This window comes from Salmo trutta, chromosome 33 (assembly GCF_901001165.1).
Source record: "Salmo trutta chromosome 33, fSalTru1.1, whole genome shotgun sequence".
NCBI classification, from domain to species: Eukaryota; Metazoa; Chordata; class Actinopteri; order Salmoniformes; family Salmonidae; genus Salmo; species Salmo trutta.
Window position 1 is genome coordinate 8607369 of NC_042989.1, and position 25199 is coordinate 8632567.

At 43.5% G+C, this 25199-nt stretch overlaps 2 protein-coding genes and 1 non-coding gene across 6 annotated transcripts; 2 read left to right on the top strand and 1 right to left on the bottom strand.

The window, feature by feature from the left end:
- Positions 1–97: 97 nt before the first annotated feature.
- haus2 (HAUS augmin like complex subunit 2) lies at positions 98–10427 on the bottom strand. Of its 4 annotated transcripts, XM_029729686.1 has the most exons (8): positions 10282–10427; positions 9878–10002; positions 4810–4905; positions 4515–4584; positions 4206–4338; positions 3927–4035; positions 3485–3608; positions 98–420 (listed from the first exon to the last, which is right to left on the bottom strand). In XM_029729686.1, the coding sequence occupies exons 2-7, from the start codon at positions 9962–9964 to the stop codon at positions 3492–3494; spliced, it is 612 nt and encodes a 203-aa protein (XP_029585546.1). In that variant the 5' UTR covers positions 9965–10002; positions 10282–10427; the 3' UTR covers positions 98–420; positions 3485–3491. The 4 variants fall into 4 exon arrangements, with proteins under 4 accessions (XP_029585546.1, XP_029585545.1, XP_029585547.1 ...); XM_029729685.1 differs by lacking the exon at positions 98–420 and having other exon boundaries at positions 3097–3608; XM_029729687.1 differs by lacking the exon at positions 98–420 and having other exon boundaries at positions 3097–3608; positions 9878–9986; positions 10282–10376.
- trnat-ugu (transfer RNA threonine (anticodon UGU)) lies at positions 351–422 on the top strand. The gene has a single exon. It is a non-coding gene; the product is annotated as a tRNA-Thr (tRNA).
- Positions 10428–15085: 4658 nt separating the features above from the next.
- LOC115172329 (leucine-rich repeat-containing protein 57) lies at positions 15086–24030 on the top strand. The gene is made up of 6 exons (XM_029729690.1): positions 15086–15472; positions 15809–16042; positions 16206–16341; positions 16544–16812; positions 22903–23088; positions 23594–24030. Exons 2-6 carry the CDS (start codon positions 15959–15961, stop codon positions 23633–23635), a joined length of 717 nt encoding a protein of 238 aa, XP_029585550.1. The 5' UTR covers positions 15086–15472; positions 15809–15958; the 3' UTR covers positions 23636–24030.
- Positions 24031–25199: the final 1169 nt, after the last annotated feature.

Sequence of the window (25199 nt, forward strand, 5' to 3'; positions counted from 1 at the left end):
TGTACACATGGCAATAAGATGGCTGCTACGTGATTTTAGAATAAAATATAGAGGGAAATGTTTGCAAATTATGTCTTAAAATGAGACAAATATTAGATTTTTTTTTATATATAAACATTTGTAATTAGTTTGCTAGCCAATACACGACGGAGGTGGCAAAATTGGACTGAACAGCGACAGTGTCCGACGCTGGCACGCAGCTTTCGTTTCCACAATATAGCCTTGCTAGCTGAATATGTGCGGGGAAGTTAGACAGGAAGTGTTGGTTATTTTGAATTTGAAGTAAATTAACTCGAATGGCGCTATTACATCACGTGATCAAATGCCAATACATTCTTACCTCAACAACCGGCTCCATAGCTCAGTGGTAGAGCACTGGTCTTGTAAACCAGGGGTCGCGAGTTCGAACCTCGCTGGGGCCTGAAAGGAAATTATAGCTTTTAGGTATGGGTCAAGAAAGGTTTTCTAGCCATCCACCCTTATCGCGAATTTGTTGTTCACTGCATGTTATGTTTCAAAGTTGCCACATTTGATCTGCCATTTGCAACAGTTTCCAAAATTGCAGTTTGGGGAACAGTCCCCCGACATAGCTCAAAGCTGACAACTTGTGGTATGCAGCAGAATAACACATGCGTGAACGCCAACCTCCGTTTTTACCATAACCACACGTTAAATAAGTTGTAGGTCTAAGTACTGTAAAATGCTAAATTACACAATAAACACAGTTCAATCATAATTTCAGACTGCACAGAGTTTTTCCTAACCACCGTGCTTCTACATCTGCATTGCTTGCTGTTTGGGGTTTTAGGCTGGGTTTCTGCACAGCACTTTGTGACAGCAGGTGATGTAAAAAGGGCTTTATAAATACATTTGATTGAATTACAACACCAATACTAACAATGCTATATTTTATTTAACTAGGCAAGTCGGTTACGAACAAATCCTTACACATAGCAAAAGCTGTGGTTATTGTACAGAATTCAATTATGCTAAAGAAAAGTCTAAAATAGCCCAAGTGTCCCACTTTTCAAATTCTTCAGTCGATGACACCCTGCTCATATGAATCAGCCTGTCTTTGTGAGAAGGAGCCCTCAACTGCTTTGACCAGGTTCATTGATATGCCAAGCATTAAATCACATCTAGTGCCAGGCCAATGGTGTGTGTGTGCATATATTATATATACATGCATACACACACAGTGCCTTCAGAAAGTCTTCAGACCCTTGACTTTTCCCACATTTTGTTACAACCTCATTCTAAAATGTAACGTATTAAGTTTTTCTACACACAATACCAGATAATGACAAAGCAAAAATTGTTTATTTTTTTTCTCTCAAATATATAAAAAATAAAATAAATGAAATATCACATTTACAAAAATATTCAGACCCTTTTCTCAGTACTTTGTTGAAGCACCTTTGGCAGCAATTACAGCATTGAGTCTTCTTGAGTATGACGCTAAAAGCTTAGCACACCTGTAGTTGAGGAGTTTCTCACACTCTTCTCTGCAGAACCTCTCAAGCTCTGTCAGGTTGGATGGGGAGCATGGCTGCACATCTATTTTCAGGTCTCTCCAGAGATGTTCGATCGGGTTGAAGTCCGGGCTCTGGCTGGGCCACTCAAGGACATTCAGAGACTTGTCTCGAAGCCACTCCTGCATTGTCTTGGCTGTGTGCTTCGGGTCATTGTCCTGTTGGGAGGGGGAAAACTTCACCCCAGTCTGAGGTCCTGAGCAGGATTTCATTAAGGATCTCGCTGTACTTTGCTCCGTTCATCTTTGCCTCGATGCTGACTGGTCTCCCAGTCCCTGCCGCTGAAAAACATCCCCACAGCATGCTGCCACCACCATGCTTCATTGTAGGGATGGTGCCAGGTTTCTTCCAGAATTGACGCTTGGTATTCAAGCCAAAAAGTTACATCTTGGTTTCATTAGACCAGAGAATCTTGTTTCTCATAGTCTGAGTCTTTTAGGCAAACTCCAAGCAGGCTGTCATATGCCTTTTACTGAGGAGTGGCTTCCGTCTGGCCAATCTACCATAGAGGCCTGGTTGGTGGAGTGCTGCGGAGATGGTTGTCCATCTCCACAGAGGTGGTCTCCCTTGTTCGCTCAGTTTGGCCAGCTCTAGGAAGAGCCTTGGTGGTTTCAAACTTGGTGGAGGCCACGGTGTTCTTGGGGACCTTCAATGCTGCGCCTCGACACAATCCTGTCTCGGAGCTCTACAGACATCTCCATTGACTTCATGGCTTGGTTTTTGCTCCGACATGCATGGTCAACTGTGGGACAGTTGAGGAAAAAGTCAAGGGGTCTGAAAACTTTCCGAAGGCACTGTACATAGTGAACAGCAAGGAAACAGATTGTTACATTCACTTTTTTGCTTTTGGCCCTTACTCTACAGCTCTCACAGTCACAGACTGTAGTCATGTTATGATAGATGGGAAGTTTAAATAATGTTTTGATGTGCATTGTACAAGTGTGTCTGTCTGAATTTATGGATATTTTTCCAACTCTGCTTTAGTCTATTTGTGTGTTACAGTTGTGTCTACAAAGTCTTGGCATTAAAGTAGGCTCTTCACCAGTATTTTCCCTCTTTTGTCCTCATTCTCATCTCATAAACACCCATCAACAATGGAATTGTGTGTGTGTTTGATAGTTAGAGAGAGTAAAGTGTAATTCAGTGTCCACAGATGAGATAGCCCCATAGTGATTTTTGTTGTTGTTGTACTTTTACCCCTCTTTCTCCCCAATTTTGTGATATCCAATCGGTAGTTACAGTCTTGTCCCATCGCTGCAATTCCCCTAAGTACCAACGTCAGCTTGCAGACACCTGGCCCACAACAAGGAGTCGCTAGAGCGCGATGGGACAAGGAAATCCCGGCCAGCCAAACCCTCCCCTAACCCAGATGACGCTGAACCAATTGTGTGCCGCCTCATGGGTCTCCCGGTCACGGCCGGCTGTGACACAGCCTGGGATCAAACACGGGTCTGTGACGCCTCAAGCAAAGCGATACAGTGCCTTAGATCGCTGCGCCAATCAGGAGGTCTCATTGTGACATAGCTACTCGGCTCCATCGTCCGCAGGGTACGCACAGTCCAAATATTAACAAGATAGATTTATTTACAAAGATACCATTAGTTAGAATCAAAACTAACAAAGATTTTAAAAAAGCACATTAAGGGGAATGTTGTAAAGTAACACAACACCCATTCTCTCTGAATGAGACATTTGTCAAACATTTTCAGAAAACATAATCCTCATCATGTATAAATGACAAAATGTCCATTGAAGGGTTCTGAAAGGTTTGACTTGGGTTGCGCCCCGATTTTCCACCCTTCTCCCAAAGTGTTTACTTGCACACAATTTAAAATAATGGATTTGAAAGCGGTGGATTCGTGTAAACATTGGCTGTAGGGAGTTTCCACCCTTGTTGAATCCATGACAGGCAAGTGCACACTTCAGGAAAAAGGTGGAGAATTGGGACTCACCTTGCTCTCAGGCAGTGATGTCATTGATGGAAGTGCTGCTGTTTTGTCTTCTCCACTGTAGAATCTGTTTGGAGAGTCTTTCCACCTCTGTCACCTGGGCTAGGAGCTGAGCTACGCCATTGTTCTGAGAAAGAGAGTACAACGCATAAAATTAACATGAACAATCACAGTACAGTATTAACAATAATATGGGCCATTCTGGCTCAGACAATGCTTACTACCATTAGCTACGATAAATTCAACAACCTGAAAAGTGTGTTATTATTCTAGGGTAAGGGGTAGGCTTGTAAAATAGAGGATAAAAAGGGGTCAAGAGGAAGATAATAGGTTTTCGACTGTACAAAACGTAGCTACATGTATTCTACTGAACACAAGCCATGGCAGAGTTTAGGACTTGCAATACATCTGGCCTGGGGATAGGGTTTTGACTGAAAGAACTCACCAGATTGCTCATGGAATCATCAATGGTGGGAATAGAACGAACAGTGCTTATCTTTGCCTCCAAGTTCTCAATGAAGTCCACCACCATCCTCATGACCTCCACCACATATCTATAAAACAGGACCATCATTCCTCTCAGTTAACTGGGAGAATACAATTCAAAAAGGTATACTCAGCAATAAACATCATCGTACAAATCAGGACATCTTCCTGTATACAGAATTCAAGAATATTGTAAACACAGTGTTGTCAGTGCATGCAAAAATAAAAGGTAGCTCACCTGTGAAGATCTGCCTCTACGGGCAGGTTAGTCTGACACAGTGGTTTCATCAGTCTTCGGCGCAGGCTTGCCTGTTCTCTCAGCACATCTTGCAGATGGGAGGTGAATTGCTGCAATGATGTAAACCTTTGACCTATAAGAAACAAATTAAATTATTAATTTATGACCAGAAAATTACATCCAAGTCTGGCTGTGTCCCTCTAAATAGAGTACGCATTAAACATGTTTGTATCTGACAATGTTGCTACATACTACCTACCTTTTGAATCTCAACAAGCCACAATGCAAAAGTACAACATCCCCACTTACTCAAATAAAAATTGTGAGTGACATCTGCGCTTTCTTTTTCCAACTTCAACAACTCCATTTCTAGATTGATCTAAAACAAATAGAACTAAGTTAGGTAAATGCATATCTCTGCATCAAACAGGACAGGTGTCTGGCACCAAACCAGGATTGTAGTCACTAGGCAACAAATGGAAGAAAACGGACTGGAACAGGGAGGTACTACCTGAACATGTCCAATAAAAATATATATTTTCTTGTTAAACGTTTTGCTATTATGTGCACTAATTAATACAAGAATACCTGTTTGTAACGTTACCTTGTCAAGCTCCCGTTCCATAGTGATGAGCTGTTGAGCTTCCAGGAGATGTGGAGAAAAGACATGGGGTTCTCTAGGGACAGAATCAACATCCTCCTGTAAGGAAAGAGACTCTGCTTAGTGTGGTGGTCTAGGATATCAGTAGAAAAGCAACTACAGTGCATTCGGAAAGTATTCAGACCCCTTCACATTTTCCACATTTTGTTGCGTGGATTACATTGATGAGGGGGAAAAAACAATCTACACGCAATACCCCACCCATGACAAAGCATTACGTTTTTTTTTCGTACAAATATATTTACATGAATATTCAGACCCTTTACTCAGTACTTTGTTGAAGCACCTTTGGTAGCGATTACAGCCTTGAGTCTTCTTGGGTATGACGCTACAAGCTTGGTACACCTGTATTTGGGGAGTTTTTCCCCATTCTTCTCTGCAGATCCTCTCAAGCTCTGTCAGGTTAGATGGGGAATGTCGCTGCACAGCTATTTTCAGGTCTCTCCAGAGATGTTTGATCGAGTTCAAGTCCGGGCTCTGACGGGGCCACTTAAGGGCATTCAGAGACTTGTCCCGAAGCCACTCCTGTATTGTCTTGGCTGTGTGCTTCGGGTCATTGTCCTGTTGGAAAGTGAACCTTCGCCCCCAGTCTGAGGTCCTGAGCGCTCTGGAGCAGGTTTTCATCAAGTAGCGCTCTGTACTTTGCTCCATTCATCTCGATCCTGACTAGTCTCTCAGTCCTTGCCGCTGAAAAACATCCCCACAGCATGATGCTGCCACCACCATGCTTCACCTTAGGGATGATATTGGCCAGGTGATGAGCGGTGCCTGGTTTCCTCCAGATGTGAGGCTTGGCATTCAGGCCAAAGAGTCTTAGTTTCATTAGACCAGAGAATCTTGTTTCTCAAATCAAACTTTATTTGTCACATGTGCCGAACACAACTTTACTGTGAAAATGGTCTGAGAGTGCTTTAGGTGTCTTTTGGCAAACTCCAAGTGGGCTGTCATGGGCCTTTTACTGAGGAGTGGCTTCCATCTGGCAATTCTACCATAAAGGCTTGATTGGTGGAGTGCTGCAGAGATGGTTGTCTGGAAGGTTCTCCCTTCTCCACAGAGGAACTCTGGAGCTCTGTCAGAGTGACCATACCCAGATCTGTGCCTCGACACCATCCTGTCTCAGAGCTCTACGGGCAATTTTTGCTCTGTCATGCACTGTCAACTGTGGGACCTTATATAGACAGGAGTGTGCCTTTCCTAATCATGTCCAATCAATTGAATTTACCACAGCTGCACTCCAATCAAGTTGTAGAAACATCTCAAGGATAATAAATGAAAACAGGATGCACTTGAGCTCAATATCGAGTCTCATAGCAAAGGGTCTGAATACTTCTATAAATAAGGTAATAAAATGTGAGGAAAAAAAAATCTACAAACCATTTTCGCTTTGTCATTATGGCGTAGTGTGTGTAGATTGATGAGGAAAAATAAGGCTGTTACGTAACAAAATGTGGAAAAAGTGAAGAGGTCTGAATACTTTCCAAATGCACTGCATACACTCTTCAAGGGTACCCAAACAACCCTCCTAGAGATGGCAACCTTCTTGCATACTTCTGCTCCAAAAATATTATCTAATTAAGTTACAGTGAGCACCATAATTCATTGGACAGTGACCATTTTTTTGTTATTTTGGTTCTGTACTCTAGCACTGAGTTTGAAAGGATCCAGTGCCAACGAGGGTGAAGTGCAGACTGTCAGCTTTAATTTGAGGGTATTTTCATACATATCAGATAAACCGTTTAGAAATTATAGAAGCTTTTGTACATAGTCCCCCCATTTTCGGGCATCAAAAAACACAGTTTAACATAATGTAGAATAAAGTAATCATTGTTAATATTTGGTCGCATATCCTTTGCATGCAATGACTGCTTGAAGTCAGACGCTGTGTATCTTCCCTGGTGATGCTCTGCCAGGCCTGTACTGCAGCCATCTTCAGTTCCTGCTTGTTTCGGGGACTTATTGCCTTCAGTCTCCTCTTCAGCATGTAAAATGCATGTTCAATTGGATTCAGATCCGGTGATTGACTCGGCCAGTCAAGGATTTTCCACTTTTTGGGCATCAAAAACCCCTTCGTTGCTCTAGCAGTATGTTTAGGGTCATTGTCTTGTTGCATGATGAAATGCCGTCCAATGAGTTGAGGCATTTGGTTTTATCTGAGCAGATAAAATATTTCTGTAGACTTCAGAATTCATTGTTCTACTTCTGTCTGCAGTCACATCATCGATGAAGACAAGTGAGCCTGTTCCACTGGCAGCTATACAGGCCCAAGCCATAACACCCCCTCCACCATGTTTCACGGATGAGGTGGTATGCTTTGGATCATGGGCATGTCTTTCTGTTCTCCACACTTTCCATCACTCTGGTACATGTTAATCTTGGTCTCATCTGTCCACAATACTTTTTTCCCAGAACTCTTCGGGCTCTTTTAGGTGCTTTTTAGTGAACTGTAATCTCACCTTTCTGTTCTTCAGGCTTATCAGTGGTTTGCATCTTGTAGTGTACCCTCTGTAGTCCTGCTGGTGTAGTCTTATACGTATGGTAGACTTTGACACATCGACACCTGCATCCAGGAGAGTGTTTTTGATCTGTTGGGCTGTTGTCAGGGGGGGTTTTCTTCACCATAGAGAGTATTCTCCGGTCATCCACTACAGTGGTCTTCCTCAGTCTACCGGGTCTTTTGACATAATTGAGTTCACCGGTTGTTTTTTTCTTGTTAATGATGAACCAAACTGTTGACTTGGGCATGCCCAGGGTTTTTGCAATGTTCCTGATTGATTGATTGATTGATTGATTGATTTATTTTCATTTCTGAGCCTTATGACGGCCAGCTTCATTTGCATCGACACTGCTGTCTTCCTCATGTTGTCACACCCCAACAACAACCTCCAAAGGCAATAGCAAAGTCTAGAATCAATACTATTCATCAACAGCTCTCCTGCATTCACTAACGATACAAATGAATACACCTGCATAATGACACACATCTATGAAGCCAATTCAACAAATACTTGTAGTATCTTAAAATGGGGGGAACATGTACAAAAGGTGCTGTCATTTCTAAACGGTTCATCCGACATGTATGAAAATACCCTCAAATTAAAGCTGACAGTCTGCACTTCACCCTCATTGTCATTGTATCCTTTCAAACTCAGTGCTAGAGTACAGACCCAACATTTTTAAAAATGGTCACTGTCCAATGAATTACGATGCTCACTGTATAAGGCCCGAGGTGGTGTTGGTCTATGGCCAATATACCACAGCCAAGGGCTGTTCTTATGTATGATGCAACGCGGAGTGCCTGGATACAGCCCTTAGCCATGGTATATTGGCCATATACCACAAAACCCTGAGGTGCCTTATCACTATTATAAACTGGTTACCAACACAATATGAACAGTAAACAAGTAGTTTTGTGTCATATCCGTGGTATATTTAGGCAATAAGGCAAGAGGTGTGGTATATGGCCAAAATACCACGGCTAAGGGCTGTTCTTATGTACGACAACACGGAATGCCTGGATCCAGCCCTCAGGGGTTTGTGGTATATGGCCAATATACCCCGGCTGAGGGCTGTTCTTAGGCAAGACTCATCGCGGAGTGCCTGGACACAACCCTTAGCCATGGTATATTGGCCATATACCACAAAACCCTGAGGTGCCTTAACACTACTATAAACTGATTACCAACTTAGAGCAGTAAAAATAAAATGTGTCATACACGTGGTATACGGTCTGATATACCACTGCTGTCAGCCAATCAGCATTCAGGGCTCGAACCACCCAGTTTATAATCTTTGTTATACCACGGAGTAGGTGTGTTTTGCACCAGGTGAAAGTTGATTGCATTAATTTTGGAACCGGGCTGCTTTCCGGGCGTGAGCCAAGTGACCTGTTCAAAGACCACGGCGAAGTCAGCTCAAAACAAAAGTGACTTTGGAGCACGTGGAGTAATGAGTAGGATTCTGTGGGCGGAGCATGCATACTTTTGCTCCAGCCCTGTTGAAACTCAAACTGAATCAGTTAATCAAGGTCCTGGTGAGCTACTGTACTAGCTAGTTGAAGGATGTTTTCGATTATAAACCCCGGTAGTTTGGGTCCTGGTAGTACGTGATGGGAAGTTCGGATCTTTTCTCCTGACTCTGATCTTTTCGACTCATTCAGTCAAAAGAACAAATCTTTAGACTAATTTCGTTCATTTGAGTCAGTTATGCCCAGAGCACGCATGACCCCCTGCCCATGAACGATGAACTTAAAACTCAAGAGGCATGATTCTACAAGCCTCTCGTTTACGTCTGTCAACAAAGGTGTCTTACTGGAGCTGTCATTTGTGACAGACTTGTAAACGTGTTTAAATAATGCGCATTTGTTGATTGCTAGGCATACAAATAAGATTATCTTGATACATTTGAAACGAGGTCTAGTTGGGAGTGGGTATAATTTGTGGAACGTTCTAACAGGAATCTGTTCCAAAAACGTAAAGTACAAGGTTGCCAACAAACAACGCATACAAAGTAGCATGATCAATTCACCTAGCTAACTAGCTGCCAAATAGGCATCAACTCACCACGTAGCTTATTCTTAATGTCTGTCCATAGGCAACCAGAGTGAGGACACACATTTTTCGGAATAAACGTGGTGAGTGAAACACTTTGAAATAGCACACTTCCTACCCGGTATTTTATTCTGCCGCTATACAACTTTGTATGCGTTGTTTGTTGGCAACCTTGTTATTTACGAAGTTTTTGGAACAGATTCCTCTTGGAACGTTTCACAAATTATACCCATCTGTCTAGCTGTGGCCGCAACCAGACTAGATTGTGAACGACTTTGCGGAATGCATTTGTTGACTGCAGTGAGGATAAGCAGCGCAATGTCTTTCGCGAACTGCAGGCCACCAACGATTAGTTCTCGAGTTTGAAGCTGTGTCCATAACATTCAATAATAAATTAATTGCATTCACTCTTGCACCATGCCCGATCAATTAGTTAAAAACACTCCTGCTCGGCATCCACTCACCTGGGAAAGAACACCCGAGGCGACACACCTGGTCAAAAGACTTGCAACTGGTGTCACTGAATATTGAGCAAAGTCCCACGGATTCATTCGTAAGAGTGGTGGGGTCAACCTTGGAAAATATGTAGCTGTAAAAACGCAAAGACTTGTACTCAATATAACAAGCGAATCTTAGTATAACGTTAGCTAGCTAACTATCTAGTTAGTGTCCATTAACGTTACACACTCGGATTCGCAGAGGCTAACAATGTTGTGCTAGCTAACGTTACTGTTAGCTAACTGAGAAAGCAACGTTTGTCTACGTTAAGATAGAAAACTTATTTTTACCACATTCCCACAACTACTAGTTTATTATATAGCTACCCATATACAACAACATTTTACAGTGTAAGTCAATTTTGTCTTACCAATTTTCGACAAATAATCTTTTCAAATTTAGCCCGCCGATGTTGTTCCTTTGAAGAAATGACTTCCGGACTTCCCGCTCTAACGTTGCTGTGATGATGTGCAGTTCACAAACGATTCGTTATTTTTGAACGACTCCTTTTACTGACTCGGATCATGATTCATTTTCCTGAGTGACTCGTTCATTTTAGTCGTTCGTTTGACCTGAGTTTGCTAGATGATACGCTCCTCCGGCAGTGGCTACAGAGATGGTCTCCGACTCTGTCATTTGCGCGCAGGAAAATGGATCATGAGCATAGAAAATAAAAATGCATGTTTTGAACTAATTGATCAGGCATGATCCAAGAGTGAATGTAATTAATGTATTATTGAATGTTATGGACACAGCCTCGAACTCGAGAACTAATCGTTGTGGGCCTGCAGTTCGCGAAAGCCATTACGCTGCTCATCACCCTCACCACGGTCAAGCAATGCTTTCCGCCAAGAGTCGTTCACAATCTAGTCTGGTTGCGGCCTCAACTAGACGTTTCAAATGTATGAAGACAATCTTATCTGTATGCCTAGCAATCAAAAATATGCATTACTTAAACACGTTTACAAGTCTCAGTCACAAATGACAGCGCCACCTATGCTGAAAGACGTAAACGAGAGGTTTGTAGAAGCATGCCTCTCGAGTTTTAAGTTCATCGTTCGCGGACAGGGGGTCATGCGTGCTATGGGCATAACTGACTCATATGAACGAAATTAGTCGAAAGATTAATTATTTTTGACTGAATGAGTCGAAAAGATACGAACTTCCCATCACATTACTGCCAATACACACAGCCGGCAAATGTGGGTCCGTTCGCGTAAAAGAGCCGGCTCATTTGGCTCCCAAAAGGCTCTTTGTTCAAAATGCTTAACAATTAGTGTTGAGCGATTAACCAATATTTCGCTTTTTTAGGTTATTAAACAACTCATTTACCGACTTCGGTTCAATTACTTGAATTCCATTTAGTTTGTGATATGTGAACTTGAATTCCATTAAGTTTGTGATATGTGATCCCGACGTGCCGTTTCTCTAAAGAGAAATCAAGTCAAGAACTATGTGGGACGCTGGACTGAAGGGAGTTCCAGTGTCCATTAAACAAATATTCAACCTATTTCAGCGCAGAAATCTGGTAATTAAGCACTATGACATAATCCATTGCGCCATTTTTTTCCAGAGGTTTTACTCTTGCCAAAATAAGCCCAATGCGTTTCTATGGGTTTATTTTGGACCTGAGCTTGTCGCCTGCCTTCCGCTTTTGGGACACCGACTCCCATTGTTAGACATGATCGTCTCGTCATTGTTCACAGATCTCTGGACGGATACACATTTACGCCTGCTAAATTCTGTAAAATACACACAGACCACATGAGAGGTGAATTTAGCCTACACAACACAACGACGAAAGGGACAGACAGTTCGTGAAAGTATACCTTATCTACTTTGAAGAACTAGTACAATTATTTCGTCAGACAGCTCTGCAGTACAATAGGCAGGCTAGCTAAATAAGATGACTAAAGACAGTATTTCTATGTTTTATTTAACAGTTTAACTAGGCAAGTCAATTAAGAACAAATTCTTATTTACAATGACGGCCTATCAAAAGGCCTCCTGTGGGGATGGGGGCTGGAATTAAAATATATATATGACAAAACGCACATCAAGACAAGAGACAACACTACATAAAGAGAGACCTAAGACAACACTACATAAATAAAGACCTAAGACAACATTACATAAAGAGAGATCTGAGACAACACTACAGAGACCTAAGACAACAACATAGCAAGGCAGCAACACATAACACAACATGGCAGCAGCACAACATGGTAGCAGCACAAAACATGGTACAAACATTATTGGGCACAGACAACAGCAAGAAGGTAGAGACAACAATACATCACGCAAAGCAGCCAAAACTGTCAGTAAGAGTGTCCATGATTGAGTCTTTGAATGAAAAGACTGTCCAGTTTGAGTGTTTGTTGCAGCTCATTCCAGTTGCTAGCTGCAGCAAACTGAAAAGACAAGTGACCCAGGGATGTGTGTGCTTTGGGGACCTTTAACAGAATGTGACTGGCAGAACGGGTGTTGTATGTGGAGGATGAGGGCTGCAGTAGATATCTCAGATAGGGGGGAGTGAGGCCATAAGAGGGTTTTTATAAATAAGCATCAACCAGTGGGTTTTGCGACGTGTATACAGAGATGACCAGTTTACAGAGGAGTATAGTGCAGTGATGTGTCCTATAAGAAGCATTGGTGGCAAATCTGATGGCCAAATGGTAAAGAACATCTAGCCGCTCGAGAGCACCCTTACCTGCCAATCTATAAATGACATCTACGTAATCTAGCATGGGTAGGATGGTCATCTGAATCAGGGTTAGTTTGTCTGAATCAGGGTTCGTTTTGCAGCTGGGGTGAAAGAGTAGCGATTACGATAGAGGAAACCAAGTCTAGATTTAACTTTAGCCTGCACTTTGATATGTGCTGAGAGAAGGACAGTGTACCGTCTAGCCATACTCCAAAGTACTTTTATGAAGTGACTACCTCAAGCTCTAAACCTTCAGAGGTAGTATTCACACCTGTAGGGAGAGGGGCATTCTTCTTACCAAACCACATGACCTTTCTTTTGGAGGTGTTCAGAACAAGGTTAATGGCAGAGATAGCTTGTTGGACACTAAGAAAGCTTTGTTGTAGAGCGTTTAACACAAAATCCAGGGAGGGGCCAACTGAGTATAAGACTATCATCTGCATATAAATGGATGAGAGAGCTTCCTACTGCCTGAGCTATGTTGTTGATGTAAATTGAGAAGAGCGTGGGGCCTAGGATTGAGCCTTGGGGTACTCCCTTGGTGACAGGCAGTGGCTGAGACAGCAGATGTTCTGACTTTATCAGGGATGCAAACTAGTCACCTTTCGGCGAAATTCGCCATTTTGAATCGAAAATAAGTTACCTACATGAGAATCAGGTGAAAATGAGGCATTGCTTGTTAAACAAGTGGATTCAGGGATGAAATGTAACGTTAGCTGGAACTGGGCCTAGTTTAAACTGAATGCCGCTACAAGCATTTCACTACACTCACAATAACATCTGCTAACTATGTGTTTTTGACCAATACAATTTTTATTTGAGGTGAAAGGAACACCACACACTTTTCCTCTTTCTCACTTTTTCAATACAGTGGATAAAATGGGGTATGCCTGGTGTACTCTGCCTGAAAGAGATCAATTATGCCAACAACGGGTCTCATGCTCTGCTGCTGACACATTGTAGAACAGATGTCCACAGGCAGAAAGTGTACAATGTAATAAGACATTGCTTTTGTTGTGTTGAACTTGACATAGAGTAACACTTGTGTGTGAGTGAGGGAGATTACATTTTTTACTCAGTGAGCATAATTTTTTTTGGTTCACTTGATCGATGTCTACTATAGTGGCCACTATAATAGGGCACAAATAGAATGCCTGTTTCATTCTATTTCTACTTTAAGATGTTTTTATCCCAAGTGTAATATTTAGATGTGTGTGGTCACAAGCGTTCTATTATATTTTCATTTAACCAAGTCAGTTAAGAACAAATTCTTATTTACAATGACAGCCTTGTTCAGGAGCAGAACGACAGATTTTTACCTTGTCAGCTCCGGGATTTGATCCATGGCAGCTCAGGGATTCGATCCAGCAAACTTTCGGTTACTGGCCCAATGCTCTAACCACTAGCCTACTTGACGCCCCTATTATAAAGGCTGTCATGGCTAACTGTAATATTAGTGTATTGTTTTTTCTCTGGACTTGTGCCATTTGCAGTAAAGTCTAGGCACCAAATAACATTGGATTGCTTTCCTTATATTTTTTAGCTGCGAGCTAGGTTCACATGAACCACTTTCTATTTTACACACAGACTGATCATGTAGATCATATTCTTTGTTATTTAATTAGTTAAAACCTGCATTTCAAGAAAGGATCCAGCCTAAGTCATAAGAAATTAGCATTTTAAAGCTGATATTTTTTTATTTTTTTTAATCCACCATAGCAGGGATATTTTTTGCATGTTTCAGTGTAAAAAAGTATCACCTTTTTGGGCCCTCACCAGTTTGAATCCATGCTTTATACACTGCACTCTTTGAGAGAGGTAGTTAGCAAACCAGGCCAAAGACTCCTTCAGAGACACCAATACTCTGCCGGCCCACAAGAATGGAATGGTTTGCCGTATCAAAAGCTTTGGCTAGTCAATAAAAATAGCATCACAACATTGCTTAGAATCAAGGGCAATAGCGACATAATTGAGGACCTTTAAGGTTACAGTGACACATCCATAACCTGAGTATTGGGTATTACAGTATGGGGAGCATATAACGTTAGATTGCCTGGCTGGCTGACTGCTACTGCCTGAGCAGAGATGATTACTTTAAGGAATTAAAAATAATTAATCAAATATAAGTAATATACCCAACTGATATTTTAATTATTTCATATTTTTCTATTGATGTCTACCCAATATGTACCTGACAGAGACAATGGAATATTTTCAATGCTTTGGCAATGAATGTTCACTATTTCTAGTTTAGGAATTCCTATTAAAAAAGCTATAAAATCATTGTAACGTCATTATTTCATTAAATAATCAAACTGAAATCGGATTATTTTTTAATAGTCAAATACAAACCGACATCAAAAAACAATAATCCCTCTGCAATATTAAACATCGACCTAGAAGTTCTAGACCCATGAAGAAAATGCAAATATCCAATGTAAAGCCCAAAAGGTAGGCTACCATTATGTCAAATCGTGAAATTCGCGTTCAAATACTTTTTTTACTGACCAAATTATTCGATTTTTTTTACGCAATACAACAACAACAAAAAATCTGCATAAACCAGATGGACGCTCAAAAAGCAGTAGTACCAGTATGCAAATCTGAGAGCCAAATGAACGGCTTTTTTACTGATGCATCCAAAAGATCCGTTCGCCAACGACCCATCACTACAAGCTTCCCAGCGACATGTTTGTTGTTGTTCGAGAAGCAGGATTAGCTACAGTACGTCCTAGGCGACTAGCTAATTGTTTAGCTTTGACAAGTCCAACAATCCCCATAGTTATATGTTCCTAATATGTTAGTTACCATTTGCAGACACGTATTGCACGAGAAGGACTTCAAATCAGCTCGCAAGGTAAGTGACGTTAACAGTTAGCAAACTACTGTAAACAAATCCCAGTTGGTCTTACTCGCTAGCTATGCTAACATTATCCTCTTAATATTTATCATAATTTGGGAAAATTGTATTTGAAAGTACAGACCTATATATTACCCTTTGCTGCTAATAGACAGAGCACTTCTAAAGTCAATCATTTGCATGAATGTCTCAAAGTTTGCCTCAGACAGTAGTAAGATAGCTAGCAGCCGTGGCTAACCAACTTCGGACCTCATGATCCTTCTCTCCTTGCTTGTCAGCTAATGCCTAGAGGCCTACAGCCGTGATTGATTTTGTATTAATGGTCTCTTTCAGAGGCTACACTGAAAACCAAGTAGCAGGCAGACCCACATTATCTGGCACCACCATCATAATAATAGGCTAGATAATTACAAGTTTGTGACTTACTGTCGAGTTGAAGACCATCACTTAGGAGGACTGCATCACCGGGTAACTACAACAAAGATGGGGAACAATGCAATCAAAGCCCATCTGGAGAATTCACGGAAAACTGGGATCTTTCAGCTGACAGGGAAAGGTCTTCCCGAGGTAACAGTCATACACACACACACACACAGTGCCCATCCTATAGTCTGCCTGTTAAAATGTCCACACAACTGGTGCTTTGTTTATTTAGCTGAATTCCATTCAGTTGTGGTTTTTGTCTTGGACGGTTTGAATGTATGTATTTTTTGCCACTAATGTATTTCAGTTCCCCGAGGAGCTCCAGAGGTTGACTGGAAACCTACGGACTGTAGATCTGTCCTCCAACAAGATCGAAGTGCTACCTGCTGCCATAGGAAACTTCCTTCAGATGAAGAGTCTGACTTTAAACTGTAATAAACTCAGTAAGTGGTTGTTGCATCCTCAATGTTACCGTCTGTCATACGACAGCATCCGTTGACAAATTTTCTAAACTTTGCTTTCACTGAATAATGAATGACCATTATGCACATTGATTATTGTGTGTTCATCTGCTTCAATCAATCTCTTTAGCTAGGCTATATATTAAGTGTGTGTGTGTGTGTTGTGTGTTTTGTGTATACACAGCAAGTCTCCCAGATGAAATTGGAAAGCTGAAGAAACTAGAGACTCTTTTGCTGAACGGGAACCACCTGACGCAGCTCCCTAGCACTGTAGGACAGTTGAAAGCGTTGCGCACCCTCAGCCTGTCAGGGAACAAATTCCGGGAGTTTCCTGCTGGCCTTGGCTCCCTACGACACCTGGACGTTCTGGACCTGTCCAAGAACCACATCCAGGCGGTGCCTGCTGAGGTGGCGGCCTTGCAGGCCATTGAGATCAATCTCAACCAGAACCAGGTAATCAGGTGTTTATTGGTGCATCTCAAATGGCACCATATTTATTCAATCAATCAAATGTATTTATAAAGCCCTTTTTACATCAGCCGATGTCACAAAGTGCTGTACAGAAACCCAGCCTAAAACCCCAAACAGCAAGCAATGCAGATGTAGAAGCACAGTGGCTAGGAAAAACTCCCTAGAAAGTCCAGAACCTAGGAAGAAACCAAGAGAGGAACCAGGCTCTGAGGGGTGGCCAGTGCTCTTCTGGCTGTGCCGGGTGGAGATTATAACAGAAATGGCCAAGATGTTCAAACGTTCATAGATGACCAGCCGGGTCAGATAATAATAATCACAGTGGTTGTAGAGGGTGCAACTGGTCAGAACCTCAGAAGTAAATGTCAGTTGGCTTTTCATAGCCGGTCATTCAGAGTTAGAGACAGCAGGTGCGGTAGAGAGAGAGTCCAAAACAGCAGGTCCGGGACAAGGTAGCATGTCCAGTGAACAGGTCAGGGTTCCATAGCCGCAGGCAGAACAGTTGAAACTGGAGAAGCAGCATGACCAGGTGGACTGGGGACAGCAAGGAGTCATCAGGCCAGGTAGTCCTGAGGCATGGTCCTAGGGCTTAGGTCCTCAGAGAGAGAGAGAGAATTAGAGGGAGCATACTTAAATTCACACAGGACACCGGATGAGACCGGAGAAATACTCCAGATATAACAGACTGACCCTAGCCCCCCAACAAACTATTGCAGCGTAAATACTGGAGGCTGAGACAGGAGGGGTCGGGAGACACTGTGGCCCTGTCCAACGATACCCCCGGACCAGGCCAAACAGGCAACATATAACCCCACCCACTCTGCCAAAGCACAGCCCCCACACCACTAGAGGGATATCTTCAACCACCAACCTTACTACCCTGAGACAAGGCAGAGTGTAGCCCATGAAGATCTCCCCCACGGCATGAACCCGAGGGGGGCGCCAACCCAGACAGGAAGATCACTTCAGTGGCTCAACCCACTCAAGTGATGCACCCCTCCTAGGGACAGCATGGAAGAGCACCAGTAAGCCAGTGACTCAGCCCCCGTAATAGGGTTAGAGGCAGAGAATCCCAGTGGAGAGAGGGGAACCGGCCAGGCAGAGACAGCAAGGGCAGTTCGTCGCTCCAGTGCCTTTCCGTTCACCTTCACACCCCTGGGCCAGACTACACTCAAATCATACTGAAGAGATGAGTCTTCAATAAAGACTTAAAGGTCAAGACTGAGTCCGCATCTCTCACATGGATAGGCAGACCATTCCGTAAAAATGGAGCTCTATAGGAGAAAGCCCTGCCTCCAGCTGTTTGCTTAGAAATTCTAGGGACAGTAAGGAGGCCTGCATCTTGTGACTGTAGCGTACGTGTAGGTATGTACGGCAGGACCAAATCGGACAGATAGGTAGGAGCCCATGTAATGCTTTGTAGGTTAGCAGTAAAACCTTGAAATCAGCCCTTGCCTTAACAGGAAGCCAGTGTAGAGGCTAGCACTGGAGTAATATGATCACATTTTTTCGTTCTAGTCAAGATTCTAGCAGCCGTATTTAGCACTAACTGAAGTTTATTTTGTGCTTTATCCGGGTAGCCGGAAAGTAGAGCATTGCAGTAGTCTAATCTAGAAGTGACAAAAGCATGGATTAATCTTTCTTCATCATTTTTGGATAGAAAGTTTCTGATTTTTTTTTGCTATGTTACAAAGATGGAAAAAAGCTTTACTTGAAATATTCTTGATATGTTCGTCTAAAGAGAGATCAGGGTCCAGAGTAATGCCGAGGTCTTAAACAGTTTTATTTGAGATGACTGTACAACCATCAAGATTAATTGTCAGATTTAACTGAAGATCTTTGTTTCTTGGGACCTAGAACTAGCATCTCTGTTTTTTCCGAGTTTAAAAAAATCCGCCATCCACTTCCTTATGTCTGAAACACAGGCTTCCAAGGAGGGCAATTTTGGGGCTTCACCATGTTTCATCGAAATGTAGAGCTGTGTATTCCCTACATTTACATTTTAGTCATTTATCAGACACTCTTATCCAGAGCGTCTTATAGTTAGTGTATTTATCTTAAGACAACCAAATATCCCAGTCATAGTAAGTACATTTTTCCTCAATTAACTAGCTATCAGCAAAGTCAGTGCTAGTACGGGGGGAAAAAGTCAGGTGCGAGTGTAAGTTCACAAAAGGAGATGAGGGGTGCTGTGAGATTATTTAAGGCAGTCTTTGAAGAGGTAGGGTTTCACATGTTTTCAGAAGATGGGCAGTGACTCTGCTGTCCTAGCTTCCGGAAGTTGGTTCCACCATTGGTGTGCCAGGACAGTGAAGAGCTTTGGCTGAGCAGGAGCTGCCCTCCCGTAGGGGTTGTGGGGCCAAGGTATCGGAGGTGGCAGAACGGAGTACTCTGGTTGGGGTATAGGGTTTGAGCATAGCCTGAAGGTAGGGAGGGGCTGTTCCTCTTGCTGCTCCTTAGGCAATTAACATGGTCTTGTAGTGGATGTGCGCTTCGACTGGAAGCCAGTGGAGTATGCGGAGGAGCGGGGTGATATGGGAGAACTTGGGAAGGTTGAACACCAGGTGGGTTGCGGCGTTCTGGATAAGTTGCAGGGCTTAGATGGCACAAGCAGGGAGCCCAGCCAACAGCGAGTTGCCGTAGTCCAGACGGGAGATAACAAGTGCCTGGAATAGGACCTGCACGACTTCCTGTGTGAGGTAGGGTTATACTCTATGGATGTTGTAGAGCATGAACCTGCAGATACGATTTACTGCTTTGATGTTTGCAGAGAATGACAGGGTGTTGTCCAGGGTCACGCCAAGGTTCTTTGCATTCTGGGAGGGGGACAGCGTGGAGTTGTCAACCGTGATGGTGAAATCTTGGGCAGGCCTTCCACCGGGGGGAAGAGCAGCAGCTCTGTCTTGTTGGGGTGGAAGGGCCAACATCCAAGCTAAAATATCTGCCAGGCACGCAGAGATGCGTGTCACCACTTGGGTGTCAGAAGGGGGAAGGAGAAAAGTAGTTGAGTGTCATCTGCATAGCAATGATAAGAAGGACCATGTGAGGATTTGACGGAGCCGACTGACTTGGTGTATAGAGAGAAGAGGAGAGTGCCTAGAACCGAGCCCTGGGGGATACCAGTAGTGAGAGTACGTTGTGCAGACACAGCTCCTCTCCATGTCATCTGGTAGAAGCGGCCTGCCAGGTAGGATGCAATCCGAGAGTGTGCAGAGCCTGAGACGCCCAGCCCTGAGAGGGTGGAGATGAGGATCTGATAGTTCAGTGTTAAAGGCACTGTGAACCATCAGACAGAGAGAGTCCACTTTGGCAGTGTGGAGAGCCTCTGTGACCTGGAGAAGAGCAGTCTTGGTTGATTTACCCATTTTGAAGCCTGACTGGTTAAGGTCAAGAAGATCGTTCTGAGAGAGATAACGAGAGAGTTTATCAGAGATGGCACGCTCAAGTTTTTTTGAAAAATAAGAAAGTGATTCCGGTCTGTAGTATTTGATGTCAGAGGGGTCGAGTGTTAGTTTCTTGAGGAAGGGAGGGATTTTGAAGTCAGAGGGGACGCAGCCAGTAGTCAGGGATGAGGAATGGGAGAAGGTCTCTAGAGATGGTCTGGAGGAGGGGATAGGGCCAAGTGGGCAGGTTGTCAGGCTGCCAGACTTCACTAGTTGCAGGATTTCATCTGGAGAGAGGGGAGAGAGATCAAGGTATAAGGTTCTGTGTGAGTGGGACCGGTGGACTCAATAGGCTGAGTGAATGAGGAGCGGATGTCGCCTACCTACTTTTCAAAGTGGTTGACAAAGTTGTCCGCAGAGAAGGAGGGGGTGGATGATTAAGGAGTGGGGAGAAGGTGGAAAAAAGTTTCCTAGGGTTAGGCAGAAGCTTGACATTTTGAGTGATATAAAGTGGCTTTAGCAGCTAATAGATATAGTGCGCCAATTTTAACCAGGTACCTAATCTAATCTACAGTACCAGTCAAAAGTTTGGACATACCTACTCATTCCAGGGTTTTTCTTAATTTGTACTATTTTCTACATTGTGGAATTTGTCGGATGTGGCAGGTCCTGCAAACTATTACAGACTGCAAAGGGAAGCACAGCCGTGAGCTGCCCAGTGACACGAGCCTACCAGACAAGCTGAAATCACTTCTATGCTCGCTTCAAGGCAAGAAACACTGAGGCATGCATGAAAGCATCAGCTGTTCCGGACGACTGTGTGATCAGCCGGCGTGAGTAAGACCTTTAAACAGGTAAACATTCACAAGGCCGCTGGGCCAGACGGATTACCAGGACGTGTGCTCCGGGCATGTGCTGACCAACTGGCAGGTGTCTTTACTGACATTTTCAACGTGTCCCTGATTGAGTCTGTAACACCAACATGCTTCAAGCAGACCACCATAGTCCCTGTGCCCAAGAGCACTAAGGTAACCTGCCTAAATGACTACAGACCCGTAGCACTCTCGTCTGTAGCCATAAAGTGTTTTGAAAGGCTGGTAATGGCTCACATCAACACCATTATCCCAGAAACGCTAGACCCACTCTAATTTGCATACAGCTCAAACAGATCCACAGATGATGCAATCTCTATTGCACTCCACACTGCCCTTTCCCACCTGGACAAAAGGAACACCTACGTGAGAATGCTATTCATTGGCTACAGCTCAGCTTTCAACACCATAGTGCCCTCAAAGCTCATCACTAAGCTAAGGATCCTGGGACTGAACACCTCCCTCTGCAACTGGATCCTGGACTTCCTGATGGGCTGCCCCCAGGTGGTAAGGGTAGGTAACAACACATCTGCCACTCTGATCCTCAACACGTGGGCACCTCGGGTGCGTGCTCAGTCCCTGTTCACCCAGGACTACATGGCCAGGCACGACTCCAACACCATCATTAAGTTTGCAGAAGACACAACAGTGGTAGGCCTGATCACCGACAACGACGAGACAGCCTATAGGGAGGAGGTCAGAGACCTGGCCGGGTGGTGCCAGGGCAATAACTTATCTCTCAACGCAATCAAGACAAAGGAGTTGATTGTGGACTACAGGAAAAGGAGGACCGAGCTCGCCCCAATGCTCATCGACGGGGCTATAGTGGAGCAGGTTGAGAGCTTCAAATTCCTTGGTGTCCACATCACCAACAAACTAGAATGGTCCAAACACACCAAGACAGTCGAAGAGGGCACGACAAAACCTATCCTCCCTCGGGAGACTGAAGAGATTTGGCATGGGTCCTCAGATCCTCAAAAGGTTCTACAGCTGCACGATAGAGAGCATCCTGACTGGTTGCATCACTGCCTGGTACGGCAACTGCTCGGCCTCTGACCGCAAGGCACTACAGGGGATTGTGCGAACGGCCCAGCACATTACTGGGGCTAAGCTGCCCGCCATCCAGGACCTCTACACCAGGTGGTGTCAGAGGAAGGCCCTAAAAATTGTTAAAGACTCCAGCCACCCCAGTCATAGTCTGCTACCGCATGGCAAGCGGTACCGGAGCACCATGTCGAGGACCAAAACGCTTTCCAACAGCTTTTACCCTCAAGCCATAAAACTCCTGAACAGATAATCAATTGGCTACCCGGACTATTTGCATTGTGTCCCGCCCCCCTCGCCAACTCCTCTTTTAGGCTGCTGCTACTCTCTGTTTATCATCTATGCTTAGTCACTTTAAGTATACATTCACATACATATTACCTCAATTAGCCTGACTAATCGGTGCCCCCGCAAATTGACTCTGTACCTGTACCACCTGTTTATAGCCTCACTACTGTTATTGTCACTGTCATTTTACTTTTATTTTTATTTTGTATTTCTTTACTTATCTATTGTTTACCTAATACCTATTTTTTTACTTAAAAATTGCACTGTTGGTTAGGGCTTGTAAGTATGCATTTCACTGTAAGATCTAAACCGGTTGTATTCGGCGCACGTGACAAACTTTGATTTGATTTGTAAACCAAATTTGAGAGAAGTAAGCTTTTTGTGCATATGGAACATTTCTGCAATCTTTTATTTCAACTCATGAAACATGGGGCCAACACATGTTGCGTTTTATGTTTTTGTTCTGTGTATATAAATGATGATCCCAGATTTCAGTGGTGTCTGCAGAGGTGTCCACCTGCCAGAGGCTGAAGGTGCTGAGACTGGAGGAGAATTGTCTGGAGCTCACCTCCATCCCTGTGTCCATCCTCACCACCTCCCAGGTGTCCCTGCTCTCTGTGGAGGGCAACCTGTTTGAGGTGAAGAATATGCGTGACCTGGAAGGGTATGAGAAGGTGAGTCGTGAAACAGATGCTTGTTTCTTTGACATTCAGCCCGCTGCTAAATGAATGATCAAGGTTAAAGCAAGAAACAGTCAAGCTACTGCTCTATGCTGTCATTAATATCTATTGTAAACAAAACAGCTCATGCGTTTTCAAACTTGACTGTTTTAAATATCTTTCCTCCCCATGGTTGACGTAATGTTGACGTACTGTTTCTGAAGAGTGGTGGTCTAGCTAAACAATAATGTGATTTCCTGTTCAGTGTTGAGGAGGATCAACTGAAGAAAGTTGTGGTTCAGACTGCTATTCTTTTTCAGTCATAATCCCTGCACTTGACATAATCTGTAGTCAAATATAGCCCCAACCATTAAATATGACCACCTGCCTATTATCATACTCAAATTAGACCACCATTCAGTTCTTACTCAAAGGGTGTATCTCATAGTTCTCATTTTATCCGTGGTGTCGCAGCCTCAGATGTGCCTATTGTTAATCTAATTTGTTGTTTACCCCACAGTACATGGAGCGCTTCACTGCAACCAAAAAGAAATTTGCCTGAACAATAGAAAGAGGGCATCCCCCTGAGTCCAGCTTGTGATCTACCTTCAAGCACCCTCTCTAAATGGTTGTGGCGTACTACAGTAAATATGGCTTCTGCACTGCTGCGGCAACAGGTTACAACGGAGAAGGACCACTGTAGAGAAGGACTGATCGAGAGCATGCTACAGGACTGCGTATGAAAACAACAGGTCACCATTGATGGTTACAGAGAACTATGTGAACGATGGACAGTGCACTCACTTTAATGATATTCATACATTGCATATTGAATACTTAGCTACTAATTTCTGACTGAAATGTTGTCTTTAGTTATTTAACCAAAGCAGGTTATGCTTATAGTACAGTCGTGGCCAAATTTTTGAGAATGACACAAATATAAATTTTTACAAAGTCTGCTGCCTCAGTGTCTTTAGATATTTTTGTCAGATGTTACTGTGGAATACTGAAGTATAATTGCAAGCATTTCATAAGTGTCAAAGGCTTCTATTGACAATTACATGAAGTTGATGCAAAGAGTCAATATTTGCAGTGTTGACACTTCTGTTTCAAGACCTCTGCAATCCGCCCTGGCATGCTGTCAATTAACTTCTGGGCCACATCCTGACTGATGACAGCCCATTCTTGCATAATCAATGCTTGGAGTTTGTCAGAATTTGTGGGTTTTTGTTTGTCCACCTGCCTCTTGAGGATTGACCACAAGTTCTCAGTGGGATTAAGGTCTGGGGAGTTTCCTGGCCATGGAGCCAAAATATCAATGTTTTGTTCCCCGAGCCACTTAGTTTTCACTTTTGCCTTATGGCAAGGTGCTCCATCATGCTGGAAAAGGCATTGTTCGTCAACAAACTGTTCCTGGATGGTTGGGAGAAGTTGCTCTCGGAGGATGTGTTGGTGCCATTCTTTATTCATGGCTGTGTTCTTAGGCAAAATTGAGTGAGCTGATGGTAGCGCTCACCTTGTCTTCTCCGGACAAGCTTTTTTCCGGATGCCCCAAACAATCGGAAAGGGGATTCATCAGAGAAAATGACTTTACCCCAGTCCTCAGCAGTCTAATCCCTTTACCTTTTGCAGAATATCAGTCTGTCCCTGATGTTTTTCCTGGAGAGAAGTGGCTTCTTTGCCGCCCTTCTTGACACCAGGCCATCCTCCAAAAGTATTTGCCTCACTGTGCGTGCAGATGCACTCACACCTGCCTGTTGCCATTCCTGAGCAAGCTCTGTACTGGTGGTGCCCCGATCCTGCATCTGAATCAACTTTAGGAGACGGTCCTGGCGCTTGCTGGACTTTCTTGGGCACCCTGAAGCCTTCTTCACAACAATTGAACTGCTCTTCTTGATGATCTGATAAATGGTTGATTTAGGTGCAATCTTACTGGCAGAAATATCCTTGCCTGTGAAGCTCTTTTTGTGCAAAGCAATGATGACGGCACGTGTTTCCTTCCAGGTAACCGTGGTTGACAGAGGAAGAACAATGATTCCAAGCACCACCCTCCTTTTGAAGCTTCCAGTCTGTTATTTGAACTCAATCAGCACGTCAGAGTGATCTCCAGGCTTGTCCTCGTCAAC

What these genes read in the sequence shown, in the direction of transcription:
- LOC115172329 (XM_029729690.1), top strand. Translation starts at nt 15,959, where the DNA reads ATGGGGAACAATGCAATCAAAGCCCATCTGGAGAATTCACGGAAAACT. An exon ending in CAGGGAAAGGTCTTCCCGAG is followed by an intron (nt 16,043 to 16,205) that starts GTAACAGTCATA and finishes AATGTATTTCAG; the next exon opens with TTCCCCGAGGAGCTCCAGAG. An exon ending in ACCTGGAAGGGTATGAGAAG is followed by an intron (nt 23,089 to 23,593) that starts GTGAGTCGTGAA and finishes TTTACCCCACAG; the next exon opens with TACATGGAGCGCTTCACTGC.
- haus2 (XM_029729686.1), bottom strand. Translation starts at nt 9,964, where the DNA reads ATGAATCCGTGGGACTTTGCTCAATATTCAGTGACACCAGTTGCAAGT. An exon ending in CCTCGGGTGTTCTTTCCCAG is followed by an intron (nt 4,906 to 9,877) that starts GTGAGTGGATGC and finishes CTTTCCTTACAG; the next exon opens with GAGGATGTTGATTCTGTCCC. An exon ending in ATGATTCCATGAGCAATCTG is followed by an intron (nt 3,609 to 3,926) that starts GTGAGTTCTTTC and finishes TCTCTTTCTCAG; the next exon opens with AACAATGGCGTAGCTCAGCT.